Genomic DNA, 20,214 nt, shown 5'->3' on the forward strand with positions numbered 1-20,214 from the left:
GCAATAAGGAAATGCATGAACCTTGTTTATATTCATTTTCAGGGAAATGAAGAAGTCTTTAATGTAAACTAACTCTAATCCCGTCTTCAATAATTCATTTCTGTTCTGTCACAGATTCACAACAGCACTGGCCCCTCCCCCCTATTATAAAACCATGTTTGAGAGGCATCAGCTGGTTTCCATAACTAACAAACCGTCACAGAATGGGATTCAGATTTTCAATTCTTGAAATTAAGTGGGTACCCTTCCAATCACACCCAGAGAATAATTACAAAGTTTCTATCAAATTAACTCCCAGGGCACTGGTTGGCCCAGGGCTAAATTATGAGACATGCCAAAGGTATCATGAAGTGGGACTGAACTCAAAATATTGTGGTTGTAAAAGGTTTAGAAAAAAAAACTATGTGATAAGATATGAAGAAAAATTGTAATTACCTATTTTCAGGACGAGAATTGTTTCATTAGAATTAATTATCTATATAAAATAAAGGAAAGGTTTCATTAAAAGTCAATAAAGATCTCCTTAATACGCACGAACATAATTATTGATTTGAGTACGCTATATATACATACATACATATGTATGTATATATATATATATATATATATATTATATATATATATATATATATATATATAATATATATATATATATGTATGTATATATATATATATATGTGTATATATATATATATATGTATATATATATATATATATATATTATATATATATATATATGTATATATATATATATATGTATGTATATATATATATATATATATATATATATATATTATATATATATATATTATATATATATATATAATTATATATATATATATTAAAAATAGGAAAGAATGGAGCTGAACGACGAATTAACAAAATTCCTTTATTTTCGACATATATTTCGAAGGCTGCATATTCCTAATTGTGAAAGAATAAGGAGTACATTATGTTGCTTTCTCATCAGGAAAAGCAAGGAACTTATGTCCTTATATATACATATCTATATATATATATATATATATATATATATATATATATATATATATATATATATATATAGTCAATTAAAAAAAACAGAGAAAAGGAAAAAGAAAAAACAAACAAGCGTGACAACGTTGTACAAGCAATGTATTAATAAGATGTGCAGAGAAAGAAAAGAGTAGTAGTTTTACATTTCGAGCGTAGCTCTTCTTCAGAACCAGGAAAAACAAGGAAACTTCCAGAAGAAAGAGGAAATAATGCCAACAATCACTTTCTGTTACATATCCAAATACAAGTGTGAGTGCGCGTACATACACACACTCACACACACGTATATACCCAGACACAGACATACGCGCACACGCACATATAGGTATATATAAAGGGAAAGTTTATGAAAATAAACAAAAGACGAAGGCAGGTGGTTTACAAACAAACAAATGTATTAGTATAGCGCTCAGGAATAGAAAAAGTATTTTACGTTTCGAGCCTATGCTCTTCTACAAAAAGATACACAGAAAAAAAACAAGGAGAGAAACCAGGAGAGAAAAAATGTATGTAGTATATATATATATCTTCATACACACGGCAAGCTGCTTTCAGTTTCCGTCTACCAAATCCACTCACAAAGGTTTGGTCAGCTCGAGGTTATTATTGAACACTTGACCATTTGGTTGGGAAGTAAACTTCTTACCGCATAGCCGTGTGTGCTAAGAAGTTTAATGATGATGAGGATGATGATGAGACCCACACATGTCTATGTGTGGCCCTCATCATCATGTAGTGTCAGATTTGCAAGCTGACACGGGTTTCATGTTTTGAGAATATATATGAACATATGTGTGTCTGTGTGTGTTAAATATTATCAACGACGTAACATTTGATTATTTTATTAAAAACTTCTCCTTGGCTTCCAACGAAATTTCCACTAAATGATAGCAACATACACACATGTCCGCGATGTGTAAAAGTGTGAGATTTTGCACAAGTATAAACAAACTGTGGTCATTTGCAAGTTTGTTGTGGCCTCTCCCCTCTCAATAATTACAATCCCATTTCCCCACTTTGAGTTTCAAATATTCTAAACCTTCAAACCATTATATTTAACTTTGCACATTGTTCTGTAATGGAAAGTTCAGACGATTTCATTGTTGATTCCTGGACATTGAAAAAATCACTTCTTGATTAGATTTCAGTTGTTCATTACGTTATCTACTCAACCAGTTTATGTCTGCATATATGCGATGAATATATGTGTGTATATACGTGTGTGTATATATGTGTATGTCTTTATGTGTTCGGGTTGTCTGTTTGTACGGATGTTGATGTCTGACATTTAAAAAAAAATAAAAAACATTTACCTCTTTTCATGCTAACCTTCTCAACACTGCCTTTCGTTCTATGATACAAATTCCCTGTTTAAAGTGAGCTAAATTAAAACCTTCCATCAAAATTCCATGTAAAGTTTTGTCCCAAACGACCATCTTAATAATGGCAAAGCTATTTTACGAAATTCTTCCTAACTTTCGAAACTAATTGAAACAAAGACAAAGTATTTCAACAGAAATATGGTAAGAAACGGGTTGAACGAGACAAGTTCAGATACACCAAATACCTTCTGTTATTCGAGAGAATCCTGCCACCGAGGAATTGTGAGTGCTGCTGCCTTCATTTCTATTGAATTTATACTCTGTGTAATTGCTGATCATACTTATCTGAAATGATAGATTTGAAATATCGTTAAGATAACTCAGCTGTTTGAGATCTGATTATGAGTTGCCTCAGTTCCTAGTCAAGGGGTTGGTGTCGTTTGTCCGAGCATTTTTTATTTGTGTCAGTGTCCTTTGGTGGAAATAGGGTGGGTAGGAGAAACACCAAATCCCTTCTTAGCTCAAACCTCATTTCAAGTCAATCAATCAATTGATCTTGTCAAGGGGTTGGTGTCGTTTGTCTGAGCACTTTTTGGTGGGGTGAGGGGATTTAAGGAAAGAAACATTAAACTCTTACTTCCCTCAAACCTCATCCGAAGTCAGTCAATCCATCAATCAATAGATCAATCAATCAATAATAATCATATCTCACAAGAGATTCTACTGCTTCTCCAAACCAGATATATCCCTCAACAGGTTATTAGCATTTTTGGTTTTAAGGAATAGAGCGACTTAACAATCTCTAATGACGATATGGATATGGATTTAGTACCGCAGATGAATAGAATGGTCAGCAATTATACACTGCGCCCATTGCTTGTAGATGTAAGGTATACCATTGCCATGAGTACCATCATCATCTTCACCAAGATCAACAGTATCACTACCACCACCACCACCACCACCACCACCACCACTACTTCCACTACCGTTACCATAGTCCTACTTAACATCCAATTTCCATAGTGGAATAGGATGGACATTTGACAGGGCCTGACAAGATGGTAGGGTGGTCTATCATACACCAATGTCTACTTTGGTATGGTTTCTGTGGTTGGATGTCTTTCCTAATGCCAACCACTTTACAGAGTATACTGGGTGACCTTTTCGTTCATGGCACCAGCACTAGCAAGGATCACTTCATAACTCCAAGATTAAGGTCCTAAAGTAACCTTATATGTAAGGGAGAATAGAAAAGAGAGTGAGTGGTGATTTCAAGTAGAAGGATGAGGGATGGCATATTGGAGAGTAAAGAAGCAAAATAAGCGAGGGATTTGCTTCAGGGTGAAGAAAAAGAGGAGAAGGATTTGAAAGGTGATAGGGTGGGTTGTGTTCTGGGGGGGGGTGAAGGGAGGGTAAAGTCGAGGGCTATCCCTCATTATAAGTATGTTCCAGAAGAGAACATGGAGTAAAGTTGGCCCCACTGAAAGTGTGAACCCAGTCATTTTGAAGTATGAAATTCTCTTCCATGAAACATGCAGCCTGACTCCCTATCATCTCTACATGTTTTCACTTTAACATTCAGGTTTCTCGGTCAAATGTAATGCTTATTGATTCACATTGTTTTGAAATAAATGTAGATTATGTCATAGCTTCAAGATTTCGATGGCGTGATGGTTAATTGCTAGAATGAGATTGTAGGGTATGTGTGAGAGGTCAGATATGGATGATTTGAGCATAAAACGGAGAATATTGGGGTTGGGTATGATATGGCCGTTTTAAATGCTAAAGGGCAAAAGTAGGTTAAGAAAATATATTTACTTCATTGATTTTCAGAGATTCATTCTTAAAATGGAGATTTATGCTTGTGATTTCTTTGTCTTCATAGGTCTTCAGGTTAAAATATTTGATGAACTCATCTCCATACATACCGAAATTCTTCCATGTCAAATGATTAGTGAAAGATGATAACGTGTCTTGGATTAATTCTACGGAGAACGTTCGTTCATGTACCTCAGGAGAAATAACTTTCAACAGCCATTTCTTGCCTGAAATATGAATTTAGAAAATATGACTTTTAAGTGTGTGATACATACATACATACATACATACATACATACATACATACATACATACATACATACATACATATGTACAAGCAATCTGTGAGCAGAACAGCAATAATATGCAAGATTTTTTCTCAAGTTTCAAATGTGAATTTGTCTGTGTTAACTACATCCCAAATATGAAACCTTGTAGAAGAGACATACATATATTCATATATACAGACATACACACATATAAAGATACACACAAACACACACACACACATATATATATATATATACATATATATATATATATATATGATAGATAAGTAGATAGATATAGATATAGTTAAATTGATTTGCCCATCTAAATCAGATATTTGTAAGATTATTAAATTCATTATTAATAAATATATTTCTAGGCTTAAACAACGTACTAGTTCATGTTTGTGGTCAAATTCTTTGGACATTATTGATTGGTTCTCTAACATTAATAGTAAACAACATACTAAGTTTATTCAGTTGGATATTTCTAATTATTAGTCGGCTATCAACCCTATCCTATCGAATAAAACTTTGCTTCTCGCTATGAAAATTTCGGATCTATCTAGAAGTGATGTTGATATAATTCTAGTGGCTAGAAAAGCCTTTATTGAATTTGATGGTAAATATTGGACTAGAACTGGTAGACCCAATGTTTTCAGTATTAAAATGGGGTCAAGTGATTCGGTGCAAGTTACCGATTGAGCTGTTTTTATATTTTTTATTGCATACATAATGAATTTCCTTTTTTAGGAAGTGGATTATATAGAGATGATGCTCTTTTCACTGTATATAAATCTAGTATGGTTTATTTAGAAAAATATAGAAACATTCGTAATATATTCTTTCAGCATCTTGTTCTTTCTATTAGTTTAGAAAATGAAGATACTAGGGTTAATTTTCTGGATATTACCATTGATCTACATAATGAATTATACCAACCTATTCATAAGCCAAATGAATGCTTACGATAGATAAATAAAATCTCTAATAATATTAGTAGCATAATAAATTCAATAGTTAAGAATATATCAACTTGTATTTCGAGGCTTTCGGCTAATGGAGATATATATAAGCTAAATCAACCGTATCATACTATTGGGTTTTCTATATCATTAATTGTAGGATTGTTAAGATTTTTATTTATTTGAGTTCGTGCGAGTTATCCTCGATATCGTTATGATTTATTGATATATCTAATTTGGAAGAGGTATTTACCATGTGTATTAATAATTTTAATCTTTGTTGGAGTGTTTAGTAAAATAATGTTTTATTTATAAATCCAAAAAATAGTTTAATTAAAATAATAACATTGGAAGTTATAGATTAAAATGCATTATTGGAAGCTGGATATAAAGATGAGGCTTACTATATCTTGAATCATCTTAGTAATAATAAAGATCTAGAAAATTTTAGAATTAGAGAGATGTTGAAACTTCATGAAAGGAATAAGAAAATTATAAATTTATATGGAAATAATAAAAGTAGATAAAGACACCATACTATGGGATATGCCAATATACACAGATAAAGAAATTAAAGCCAATAGGCCAGATATAGTTGTCAGAGGTTATCAAGAAAAAGATACTTTCTAATTGGTGTATCAATACCAACAGATGGCAACGTTTGTCTAAAAGAAATAGAGAAATTTTCAAAATACAATACAATTTATATTCTATGTAAATATATGGTGGTTCCCCAGTATGACTGCTGTTATTCAACTAATACTGGCTAAAGAGTTAACACAATGACTTAAAAATTTCAAATGCGTTAAACACAAAATTTATTAAATATGCGACTCGTACGTATCTCTTTCTTTAAATTTCCTTAATTTCAATTTAAAATATTATTAATCCTGCTTTGAATTCTCACAGAATGATTATTTCCCTTTTAATAGCCGTGACCACAAGAGGGACCACATGGTTTGATTTAGTTGTTCAATGAAATCTTACCTTTTTTAACTTTACAAGAACATTTCATTGAATTTGTCCAATGTATGTCAACACAACCATATTCTTCTCCCGTAAGCATCTTTGTCATGACAACCTGAAAAATGATTTTTTAAATTGTTTTAAAGTTGATTAGTTATATGACATGTTTAAATTAATACAACCATCTACGTTGATTGAAAGGGGTGGCCAGGTGGCTTTGTGCCAAGGCTAAAGTATGATAGAGGGACAAGTATAGTTGTCTTGCTACAGAAGAGATACATGACTACCACACATTATATAAGGGTAGTTGGGAGGGCCTAAATGTGATAGTGATACAATACCAGGTAAGATTCTTAGGAGATAGGAAGGGGAGAATACAGACGGGATACAGACTGTTGGTTAATGAAGGGACGGAGTGAGCTGGGTCTTTTGTAAAAGGGGAGTGTAACTCAGATGGTTAGAGATGGGTTACTCTCTCTCTCTATCTCTCTTTCTCCGTATATACATACATACATACATACATACATATATATATATATATATATATAATATATATATATAATATATATATATATATATATATATATATATATATATATATATATACATATATATTACGGAGATGCACTCGCATAGCAAGTGATTTGATCTGAGATCGTGTGCTGAAACGAAAACAATTACAGCGTGGAATGTGTTTGCAAGCCATTTAAGAAACACACAAAAGCCGTTCGATTCACTTCAACATTTAAGTTTAATTTGACAAAATATTTTCGTCGCTAAAATCTGTGACCTGTTCACTGACAAAAATCCGTGCTGCATCTGAGCAGCACGGATTTTCATCAGTGAACAGGTCACGGTCTTAAAGCGACGAAAATATTTTGACAAATTAAACTTAAATGTTGAAGTGAATCGAACGGCTTTTGTGTGTTTCTTAAATGGCTTACAAACACCTTCCACGCTGCAATTGTATATATACATATATATATATATATGTCTCAAAGACAGACAGAAAGAAAGAAAGAAAGAAAGAAAGAAAGAAAGAAAGAAAAAAGAAAGAAAGAAAGAAAGAAAGAACGAAAAAGCAAACACAGAATTCAAGAGGGTGAAGCTACTTACTTTGGTCATGTCAAAAGGTTTTTTAGTGCCATTGAATTCTATTTCAATCTCATTGATGTTCTCGTTTGGAATATCGAAAAAATTAGTGAAAGCGGAGACGTAAGCCGACTCTTCGAGTGATACAATTACTGAAGAGTTCCTTTCACCGCCAGTCACTCTAAGAGTAAAAATTATTGTTTCGTAATCGTTTACATATTTGGATTGATAGGTCATTTCTATATTCCATGTGGAATCTAGAGAAGAAAGAAGAAAATAATTAAAGGAAAAAAGAACAATAACAAACGTGGTGTAGTGTCTGTTGGCAGAAACGTTAGCGCGCTGGGCGAAATGCTTAGCGGTATTTCGTCTGCCGTTACGTTCTGAGTTCAAATTCCGCCGAGGTCGACTTTGCCTTTCATCCTTTCGGGGTCGATAAATTAAGTAGCAGTTACGCACTGGGGTCGATGTAATCGACTTAATCAATTTGTCTTTCCTTGTTTGTCTCCTCTATGTTTAGCCCCTTGTGGGTTGTAAAGAAATAGGTATTTCGTCTGCCGTTACGTTCTGAGTTCAAATTCCGCCGAGGTCGACTTTGCCTTTCATCCTTTCGGGGTCGATAAATGAAGTACCAGTTACGCACTGGGGTCGATGCAATCGACTTAAAAACCCTTTGTCTGTCCTTGTTTGTCTCCTCTATGTTTAGTCCCTTGTGGGTAGTAAAGAAATATGTAATTCATTAACAAAAATGTGTCCAGCAATAAAAGAGAAAAAAATGGTGAATTACTTGACATTTTGAGATTTGAATTATTCTTCAACAGTAAGTGACTGATTTTGTGAACATTGACCTTTGATCTTTTATCCTGTTTCAATCATTAGTCTGCGGCCATGCTGGGGCACCACCGTAAAGAAATTTTAGTCGAATGAATTAAGCCCAGGACTGATTTTATCTTTCAAAGTGTCTTTTGCTGAGCTGCTAAGTTACAGGGTTGTAAACACACAAACACCACATTGCAAGCAGTGGTGGAGTAAAACACAGACACAAAGACACACACACACACACACATGACAGTATTCTTTTAGTTTCCGTATCCAAATCCACTCAAGAATCTTTGGTCATCCCAAGGCTACAGTAGAAGACACTGGCCTAAAGTGACCCACACTGGGTCTGAAATCGGAACCATGTGATTAGGAGGAAAGTTTCTTATCATACAGCCACACCTAGCCATGCCTTTCATTACCATATTTTTGCTGAAATCTGCTTTGTTTCAATTAATTTTGAGAATAATGAAGAATATATTAAATAATTTAGCTGTTATTAATCTGGTGTCAGATTAATTAAGATGCAATTTCAATGAAAGGTTTTCACTAAGGTAACTTCAACCCTTTTCATACCAACTCACCTGAGACCATGCCTGGATCTACAAACTTACAGTTTTCATCTCCATAACCTGGTAAGATTGCTTGGATACTTTTAAGCTGTATATGCCATCCCCCTCAGTCCTGCATTAGTTGAGGGAAGTCTTCGAGGAGGCATCCAGTGTCTCTGATGAGTTGATCTACATATATTGTGTTTGGATGACCAGCTTGAGTACAGCATTGCTGTCATGTCCATAGCAGTAGGTCACTTGCTACCTCTTCTATAGCTCGCCAACTTTTAAGCTGTATATGCCATCCCCCGCAGTCCTGCATTAGTTGAGGGAGGTCTTCGAGGCGGCATCCAGTGTCTCTGATGAGTTGATCTACATATATTGTGTTTTGATGACCAGCTTGAGTACAGCCATGCTTTCATGTCCATAGCAGTATGTCATTTGCTACCTCTTCTATAGCTCGACAACAATGTCCTTCAAAGTGCAAGCATCTTTCCCTTATAATGTTGGAAGCAGGCAGCAGATCTCCGTACAGCTGTTTCTTGGTCGGATAAGTCCTCCAAGATATGTTTAAGACTGCTCTTAATATTTGGGTGAAAGTTCCATCTTGCTTGGATTCCAGTGTTTTGGTAAGTGTCCAGGCTGTTGTTCCATATAAAAGGACTGAGTCTACCACAGTATAGGAAAATCTTCTCTGACAGGCTTGATTTCCAGGCAAAACCCAGTTTGTTTAGGGCCGACCATGCTTTGGCTACCCAAGTTTTTACATCCTTGTCAGTTGACTTGCATTAATTTACTGTTTTAAAGTGATCTAAACAGCGCAGGAGTGGCTGTGTGGTAAGTAGCTTGCTTACCAACCACATGGTTCCGGGTTCAGTCCCACTGAGTGGCACCTTGTGCAAGTGTCCTCTGCTATAGCCTCGGGCTGACCAAAGCCTTGTGATTGGATTTGGTTGACGGAAACTGAAAGAAGCCCGTCGTATATATGTATATATATATATATATATATATATATATATATAATATATATATATATATATATATATATATATATATATATATATATATATATATGCGTGTGTGTGTTTGTGTGTCTGTGTTTGTTCCCCTAGCATTGCTTGACAACCGATGCTGGTATGTTTACGTCGCCGTCACTTAGCGGTTCGGAAAAAGAGAGCAATAGAATAAGTACTGGGCTTACAAAGAATAAGTGTCGGGGTCGATTTGCTCGACTAAAGGCGGTGCTCCAGCAGAGCGGCATTCAAATGACTGAAACAAGTAAACGAGTAAAAGAGTAAACTATAATCTTGATCAAAGTTTTATATTAATTTGTTTCAGACACCAGCTTTAGAATGAGAAAATCTTTTTACTAAATTTTTCATTATTTTTAAAATTAATTAAACGGCAATATATTTGTAACACTAAGTCAGAAATATCTTTATCGATAATAAGATCATTTTCTTGAAGAGTCTAAAGAAACAGGTCTCTGTAGAGAGCTGAACCCCAGGGATTTTATGAACCCATCAAAACATTCTGGAATGTTTCATGATGCCTTTAAAGGAGCAAATCTTCAGCATTCCTTTCGATCTGTCACTGCCTCTAACAAACCAATGTCAAAGATGACTTGCTGAAAAATATCGGAAGACATCATAACATAGTTTAGGAATCAAGCCAAAATACTTCTCGTCAGTATTACCATATATAATATTATTCTGCAGTGTCTGCGAGTTTTGAATTTAAACATTCCAAATTCAAATTTGAGGAAGCTTACCTGTATGACACTGTGGGTAAGAGACTTTTACTATAGCACCTGGCTGAGCCAAGCTTTGTGAATGGATTTGATAGACTGCAATTGGAAGAAGTCTGTCATAGGTATACACATATATATATTTGTATATGTATATATGATTGTGTGTATGTGTGTGTCTGTGTGTGTGTGTGTGAGAGAGAGAGAGGAAGTAAATACATTCAGTCATAGAAAACCCTTCTTCAATGAATTTCTAGTGATTCATAATATAGAGAAACAATATAAGCAGTATCTTTTATAAACTTACCTTTTCTCCAGACACAAAAATGACCGGGACCTGGAGGCTCTATTCTATAAATATACATACAGGAATATATTTTGTTATTTGCCATATTCTGCACTTTTACCTAAAAGTAAAAGAAAAAGAGAAAATTATGTCACCAAGAATTACATGGCTTTAGACAGGGGTCATTTTGTTCTGGATCCAGTAATTATGCAGATGTGAAACACAAGTTATCCATCAATTCAGCAATTTTATCGCTACTTCAACTGAAATGTTCTTTCAGATATTGATAGTCATACAACACGAAGTTTACAGAAACTCAGCAATTCAAATACAAGGTGCATTGCAGTGGTTTTCAGACTTTTTCAGGAGAGACTTCTTCTTTTTACTTCTTTTACTTGTTTCAGTCATTTGACTACGGCCATGCTGGAGCACCGCCTTTAGTCGAGCAAATCGAGCCCGGGACTTATTCTTTGTAAGCCCAGTACTTATTCTATCGGTCACCTTTGCCGAACCGCTAAGTGACGGGGACGTAAACACACCAGCATCGGTTGTCAAGCAATGCTAGGGGGACAAACACAGACACACAAACACACACGCATACATATATATATATACGTATATACGACAGGCTTCTTTCAGTTCTGTCTACCAAATCCACTCGCAAGGCATTGGTCGGCCCGGGGCTATAGCAGGGCCGACCAATGCCTTGTGAGTGGATTGGTAGACGAAAACTGAAAGAAGCATGTTGTATATATGTATTGGACATTTATTAGTGTTAAAGAAGTATTTTAAATTTGGATTCACAAGATCCGATATAGATTTTGGTAGGTGTCTCTGTGTTGATATTGTTGTTAGTGATATTTGTGCTGCTTCAATTTGAGACTACCTTTGCTCGGTATAATGTAGCCTCGGTGTTACATCGGCTGTCCAGTGGGCATTCATTTCTAATCCTGCATGAAGATATGTTTGTGTGTGTGTGTGTGTGTGTGTGTGGTGTGTGTGTGTGTGTGTGCATATGTGTGTGTATATATGTAATTATTAGCGGTATTTTGTCTGCCGTTACTTTCTGAGTTCAAATTCCGCCGAGGTCGACTTTGCCTTTCATCCTTTCGGGGTCGATAAATAAAGTACCAGTTTCGCACTGGAGTCGGTGCAAACGACTTAATCCGTGTGTCTATCCTTGTTTGTCCACTCAATGTCTAGCCCCTTGTGGGCAGTAATGAAATATATACGTATTGTATATAAGCGTGTGTGTGTGTTTGTATGTGTGTGTTTGTATCTGTGATTGTCGCTCGCCTCACCAGCACTTGACAACCTGTGTAGATGTTTTTACTTCCCCGGAACTTAGTGGTTCACCAAAAGAGATTGATAGAATAAGTACCAGGATTTAAAACAAATATTACTTGTTAAATTTGTTCAACTAACCTCCTTCAAGGTGGTGCCCCACCATGGTCGCTGTGTAATGACAGAAAAACATGTAGAAGAGAAAAGATGACAATAGAAGCCGTTGAAACATTTAAAATGTAAACTTTGAATGAAGCAGGTAAACTTCTTTCAAAATGGAAACAAGAGAAATAAACGTTTCGCTCACCTTTTTCTCCAACCCAAATTCCCCTTCAGTGAAAAAAGCTATCCAATTGAGTTCATTCCAATGCAATGAACGAAAGAACGTTGCATTTGAAGTTCTAGAATATTTGCTAAACGTAAAATTGGCGAAATGATGATATGCAATATGATAAGAACTTTTAAAATCGTCATTTATGTCGCTACGTGTAACTTCAAAAGTCCAGCGATCCACTAGAAATAAAAAAGAGAAAATTGGACATTAGTGACAGCAAAATTTCAAAATCAATAAACTTAAAAAGATAATTACTTTTATAAAGAGGAGGATTAAAACGGAAATTATAAGAACTTGGTGGGAAAATATTTGTTTTCCCTGCTCTTCCACCTTAGTTTATGACAGTTTTTACATTTAGGTGAGACTGCCCCATGGTTTTAGGCAAGTGTCTTGTACAACAGCCTTGGGCTAACCAGAGCCTTGTGAGGTTATATGGTAGATGGAAACTTAAAGAGCCCCATGGTATATATCTATATCTATAGCTATATATATATAAAAGTATGCAAAGCAAGCCGACCTCGGCGGAATTTGAACTCAGAATGTAACGGCAGACGAAACACGCGCGGAGTGGTAACGTTTCTGCAAGTCACCTCATATATATATATATATATATATATAATATATATATATATATATATATATATATAATATATATATATATATATATATATATATATATATATATATATATACATACTTTATTAAAGCAGCAGAAAATTCAACATGAGTTTCTCGTTGCCGGTCACCAGACAGTTTTTGCTAGAATATATATATATATATAATGTGTTTTTTTTTAATGGGCTAAGGGTTTGAGTGGAGCTGATGAACTTGAGGGCTGCACTAGGTTCTTCTCTGACTTGGCAGGGTTTCTACAGCTGGATAATGCCAATCACCCCAGGTGCATAATGAGTGCTTTTACGCACCTTTGTCATGGGTGCCATTGATATGACACCAGGAATGACCACAACTACGATTCATGGGTCGGTGCCATTCACATGGCACCAACAACAACCCTGACTACGATTCATGAGTGCCATTTGCATTTAATCTTTTGAAATTTCCTCCCATTCTTAAAAAATGCTGTTCACAATTTTGTACAGAATTTTGTTTAAATTTCTCTCGTTAATTGAGAAAATTTCACTTGATTAAGACTTTTTACATATGGCATTAGTACACCACTTCTTAATTTATTTCATAGAACTTCGTGTCATTGGTATCTTTGAGTTATCTCCCTTAGCTCATTTAAAAATGCACATTAATTAAACAGAATATACTGAGTCAAAATTATTATAACTCTTTGACTATATGTAAAAATCTTTGTCACTTGGAGTAACTAAATAACCTTAACGAGGTCTAACACACTGAAACATATCCATTGTTGTCCCCTTGCCTGCAAATTAAGACCAGGCTTTACTTTTAATAATTATTTAATTAATTATTTCGAGGAATTAATCCCAATGTCTTAAATTATTTCTCTTTTCCTTCAGACCCCAACAATTGCCACAGCTTTTTTCTTTTCTTCATCTAAACATTCCAGTAATTTTTTGCATACACGAATCCTTATATTATTTATGCAAAACCTTAGACTCAGGGTAACACTACCGATTTAGCCATTTTAGAAAATATTTATTTTATATCCATTTTCATATATCAAGATTAGTGGAAAATTATTGAAATTTCAAATAATGATTTGTGATTGACGCCAGCTTGTCTTTCTCGTTACTGACTACACAACTGTGAATTGAACCTGTAAGCATAAGATAATGTGTCTTTTCTGAGGATTGAATGGCAGCAATAAGATTTGAACTCCTAATATTGATCTTTGTAGTTGAGCCCATTAACATTATAATTCTTATGCTTCAATGTGTGTGTGTGTGTGTGTGTGTGTGTGTGTGTGTGAAACAAAAGAATTTCTTGATGAGTTTAAAAGAGAGAAAACAAAACAAAAATGTTAAACGTAAAAAACCGTCCTCAGGGAAACAGCGTACTTTTCTCCAAATGTGTCTTTGTCTGATTATAAGAATTCCATTTGTAGTAACCATAATACATTTCTCGAAGATTGCGATTTTGAACAAGTACCTAAGATAAAGTAAATCAACAAAATTAACAGCAGCAGGTAATTTCAAATAAATTAATAATGATGACAGTGATGATGTTGATAATGATGATGATGAGGAGGAGGAATAGGAGGAGGAGGATGGTTATGTTGATGGTAAAATATTTATAGTGTATAATTTCTATTTTGTTCCTCAGTTTAAGATCAGTTTGGAGTAGTGCACACACACGCGCACACACAAACACACACATACACACACACACACACACACACACACACACAATTACCCAGGGCTTATATACTGGACATTTGTACATTTGACCTATATATTGTCAAAGCAAAAGGATTAAATCCAATAATACCAAAAGCAACAAAAATACTCTCTCACCTTGTGCCTCCCCAACGAAAGAGAAACACCTACAAGTTTGTTTACAAAGTTCTTCATGCATGAATAAATTATAAAGAATAGCATAAAACCAAATTTAATATAACAAAATTGTTCCAAAACACCTTTCCTTAACAAGAGACCATAAAAACCTAATTACCACCCCACTCAGCGCCAAAATTGATTTTTACTCAACAGAGACTATATAAAGGCAAGACTTACTCCAATGCATCACAGTCCATTGATGGCTTAGCTGGCCAAAACTTTGAAGTTACTGTCAACAATATTCTTATATAAGATTAATGAATTCGTAGTCTACAAAGTATGTAGTTACCCATCGGACTACGATAAAATTGTGTTCATAACAGAACAAGAAAGAACCAATATATCGATAAATATATATATATATATATTATATATATATATATATATAATAGGTAAGAAAGTTGGTATGTGAAAGCACGTGGTTGAATATATAGAAAATAGAAAAAAGTGAAAAAACTACAGAAGGCTTGTTTTAAAAGGTTAAAAAATATATATTTGAGTCAATATGTCTGAAGAATGTTATAAATTTTTTTCATACAATAGTGTCAGAACAAAATACCAGGAACTTTAGACTGCAAGAACTCAAAAACACCCTAATTGACAGACATTACCCAACTCAACTCATAGAGGATGGGATCAGACGTGCAACAGAAGTCAACATAGAAACTTTAAGAAAAGTTCAACACAACAACACACCTTCCCCGAAAATACTACCTTACATATCCACATACAACCCCAGAAACAAAGAAGCCTTCACCATCATCACCCAGAATTTACCAATACTTCATAAGGACTCCAAATAAAGGAAATTCTAAACATACACCAAATCATTAAAGCTGCAAACAACCTAAATCATTTAAAAAGATTCTCACAAAGGCAAATTGTTTTCAGAAATTACGGAAGCAAAAGTAAAAAATGTGATAGACCGAACTGTGCAACATGTCCAAACCTGCTAGAAGGATCAGAATTCCTCTTCAAAGAGGGACAGAAATTCAGATCAATCTAATTTTACTTGTGCTTCTGAAAACATAATTTATGTCATAAAATGCTCGGCTGCCACCAAGACTACGTGGGATCCACGGGACTATCACTCAACGTAGATGCACACTGCATCGACAACAGATTGTATTCCCAGTCATAAAATGCTCGGGCTGCCACCAAGACTACGTGGGATCCACGGGACTATCACTCAGACTAGATGCACACTGCATCGACAACAGATTTGCATTCCCAGAATACAGAATGATACCCTTTAGTGAGCACATTGGGAAATGCGCAAAGCAACTACTACCAACAATTTTTAATATTTCCATTCTACCATGTGCTATCAGAACACCAACACAAATTAGACTAAACAAGGAAACTTCTTCATTGAAAAATACAAGCCCAAACTTAACCATTCCAACATACTTATACAGAGAAACTCAATCCAAAGAAGGCAATAATTTTAAGCGATTATCTCCCTTACACCGGAAGAAATCACTTATTATCTAGATCCCCCTCAACGTAAACACAACGATGTAAGAAATTTGAAAAGCTGAACGCGAACCCGGTCATTTCTTCTAAACTATGTCACTGTATGAAAAACATTTATAACATTCTTCAGACATATTGACTCAAATATATTTTTTAACCTTTTAAAACAAGCCTTCTGTAGTTTTTTCACTTTTTACTATTTTCTATATATATATTATATATTATATAATATAATTCTATATATTATTTTGTTATTTATGTATTGGTTTATGTCTATCACTGTTTGAATTGCATAATAGTAGATTTATCTCTAATTTATTTTATTACTTATACTGTGAAATTTGATTTAATACTAAATTGAATTTATTATTATTATTATTATTATTATTATTATTATTATTATTATTATTATTATTATTATTATTATTATTATTATTATTTATAATAATTATTAACATTATTATATATATATATATATATATATATATATATATATATATATATTATTTATTGAGGGTACTACTATTCGTAGATACTACTATTCGTAGATACTACTATTCGTAGATACTACTATTCGTATATATATATATATCTTTTACTCTTTTACTCTTTTACGTGTTTCAGTCATTTGACTGCGGCCATGCTGGAGCACCACCTTTTAGTACTGATTCTATCGGTCTCTTTTTGCCGAACCGCTAAGTGACGGGGACCTAAACACACCAGCATCGGTTGTCAAGCAATGCTAGGGGGACAAACACAGACACACAAACACACACACATATACACATATATATACAACAGGCTTCTTTCAGTTTCCGTCTATCAAATCCACTCACAAGGCATTGGTCGGCCCGGGGCTATAGCAGAAGACACTTGCCCAAGATGCCACGCAGTGGGATTGAACCCGCAACCGTGTGGTTGGTTAGCAAGCTATTTACCACACAGCCACATATATATATTGATAGATAAGCGCTAGATCCAAGGATCCAAGTGTAGCAAGTTAGTAAGCCTCAAGCAGTCCGTGACATGTAGAGAAAACAAAATGTCTGGTCAATAAGAATGACAATTTATTTCTATATATTTTATGGTAGGCAAATAAAGTTGCAGTGAATGCGAATAAAGATTGAAATTGAGGGAGTGGAGCAGTTGAACTCCTGGATACATGTGTTTCTTATCTGGCTGATCTTCCAATGTAATTATTAGGCACAGATGGGTATGCAGGTAAGCAATTCATCAGGCCAAATGCACCTTAACTATATGAAGGTTACATTGTTGTATGCGAATTCCAAGTTAAGTAATCACAGCTCTGAGTTGAAATGAGTTGTGAAGCAAGAACAACAAACTGAAAAACAAAGGATTGAAGAGATAAAATGGTTATGAACTAAATTGTGTATGGAAACCTAAGCCTATTTGCAAACTCTCACAGGAAAAGAGGAGAACATACAAAAAACCACAGAAAAAAAGGAAACATTTAACAAAAGTGCCAAACGGTAATGGTTATAAATATTTAGAAGAGATTAAAATAGAGGCGTAGGAATGGCTGTGTGGTAAGTAGCTTGCTTACGAATCACATTCTTCCGGGTTCAGTCCCACTGCGTGGCACCTTGGGCAAGTGCCTTCTACTATAGCCTCGGGCCACCAAAGCCTTGTGAGTGGATTTGGTAGACGGAAACTGAATGAAGCCCGTCGTATATATGTAAATATATATGTGTGTATATTTGTGTGTTGTGTTTCTCCCCCACCCAACATCGCTTGACATCCGATGTTGGTGTGCTTACGTCCCCGTCACTTAGCGGTTCAGCAAAAGTAACCGATAGAATAAGTACTGGGCTTACAAAGAATAAGAAATTGGTTTCCTCGACTGAAGGCTGTGCTCCAGCATGGCCACAGTCAAATGACTGAAACAAGTAAATGAGAGGAAATGTAGAAGGATTAGCCAGGGAATTATTAGTGTCAGACATTATAATTTATAACTTACGTAATTTATGTCCTCAGTTAATGCTGTCGCCAATTGGTTCATCAATGCAACTGCTTCAACGTATAATGGAAGAAAGTCCTGCAATGCATAGATGGCATTTGTTGTTAGAACGGTTCTATGGTTTGGCATGGGTAACAATGGACTATTTTAAACTGAATAAAACTGAGTGAAGTTTTAGCTTATCAATGAGTCTAGATTGAGAAGTACTTTTAGTTTTTGCTATATACGTATAGTGTATAGCGTTGTTATAGTTAGGATCAACAGAAAAATTATTCTAGTAAGAGATAAATATAATTTAATGTTCAGAAAATTTTTTTAAGCGCTTCTAATAGTTTCATGCTGTAGAGATTCAATAATTTAGCAGTTTTATATAACATACAGCATGTCCCCATGCAATCTTTGAAACATGTTACATAAATCTGCCAATTTATTGTACCTCTAAGGCATGAAACTGTTAGTAGTTATTTCTAAATTTAATATATAATAAATGGTATGTGTGTTTTGTGGGCATGTGTATTAGTGTATATATATTATGTGTGTGTGTGTGTGTGTGTGTATGTGTGTGTGTGTGTTCGTGTGTGTGTGTATCTATTTTAATTTACTTACCTGTAAGACTTTATCCTTTTCAAGTAGCATTAAGCTTGGCCTTGTTGCAACGTCTAATTTAAATTCTAAATAACTTGGCTTTGTTGCATCGTCTAATTCAAATTCAGTGCTGAAACACTTTTGACCGTTTCCACCTGTTAGGTTTACATATTTAATCTTGTCCAAAGAAATGCGAACAAAATTGTGTTCGTCACGAGAACAAAGGACTATATTCCACATTGTGGCCGCGTGGGTACCTAGAATATAGTTTAGAAAAAAAGGAGAAACATTTTATGAATTTCTTTTAAGCATCAAAATAATTTTACAGTGTGACTAGGTATACTAGTGTATTGTAACTGGTTACAGAACTTACCAATGAAATGGGGGGAAATGATGAGGAAAATACTCCAATATGGAAGAAGAAGCATGGTTGGAGATGGAAAGAATTGGTTAGCCTTGAGAATTGGTGATTTTTCCTTTATAAAGGTCTTTTGCAAAGAATAAGGGAATTCTATATCAAATATTCTTGAGATGAATTGTCTTTAATTTCTTTTCATTTATCTGTTCAGCTGTTTTATAAACTGCAAAACACAAACAGAATATTGTCACATGTCAGTTGATATTTTAAACCGTTGAATAATTCTTGTTTTATAATTCTTACAATGTCAAATTCTGGTTAAAAAAAGAAACGAAGAACAATCTTTTCGAGAAGCAGCTTTACATTCATTCATCTTGTGGTTTGACCAGCCGCAGCTACCACCTCTGGTGGACGGCTTTATAGCAATTAAGTGAAATAAAGTAGCTTGCTTACAACCACATAGATCCGGGTTCGGTTCCACTGCGTGGCACTTTGGCCATGTATCTACTGCTACAGCCTCGGGCCGACCAAAGACTTGTGAGTGGATTTGGTAGACGGAAACTGAAAAGAAGCCTGTTGTATACACACACACACACAAACACATATACACACACACAAACACACACACACACACACACTTTCAGCTTCTGACCAGCGTCGTGTTACATCGTTGTTTTTCGTCCGCCGCTATAGCATCGCCGATAGGCTCCTTTCCTTGCGCCAGAGAAATAATTTGTTTGCTTGTTATCAGTCGTAAGACCTTGTTGTTGTTTTCACCGATAATGCTTCTGTATTTCATGTTTCTGTATTCCATTATTTTTTTGTTTTTTTATATTCGTC

General features: G+C 34.7%; 1 protein-coding gene across 1 annotated transcript; it reads right to left on the reverse strand.

Annotated features, from left to right (window-relative positions):
* Positions 1-432: 432 nt before the first annotated feature.
* Positions 433-19,067, reverse strand: LOC115231199. Its single transcript, XM_036499984.1, has 10 exons — positions 19,038-19,067; positions 18,432-18,509; positions 14,480-14,570; positions 12,465-12,670; positions 10,895-10,994; positions 7,495-7,727; positions 6,400-6,493; positions 4,179-4,405; positions 2,603-2,702; positions 433-475 (listed from the first exon to the last, which is right to left on the reverse strand). The coding sequence occupies exons 1-10, from the start codon at positions 19,065-19,067 to the stop codon at positions 468-470; spliced, it is 1,167 nt and encodes a 388-aa protein (XP_036355877.1). The 3' UTR covers positions 433-467.
* Between the last annotated feature and the right edge of the window lie 1,147 nt (positions 19,068-20,214).

The sequence above is a fragment of the Octopus sinensis genome, unplaced genomic scaffold, assembly GCF_006345805.1.
Source record: "Octopus sinensis unplaced genomic scaffold, ASM634580v1 Contig17769, whole genome shotgun sequence".
Lineage (NCBI taxonomy): Eukaryota > Metazoa > Mollusca > Cephalopoda > Octopoda > Octopodidae > Octopus > Octopus sinensis.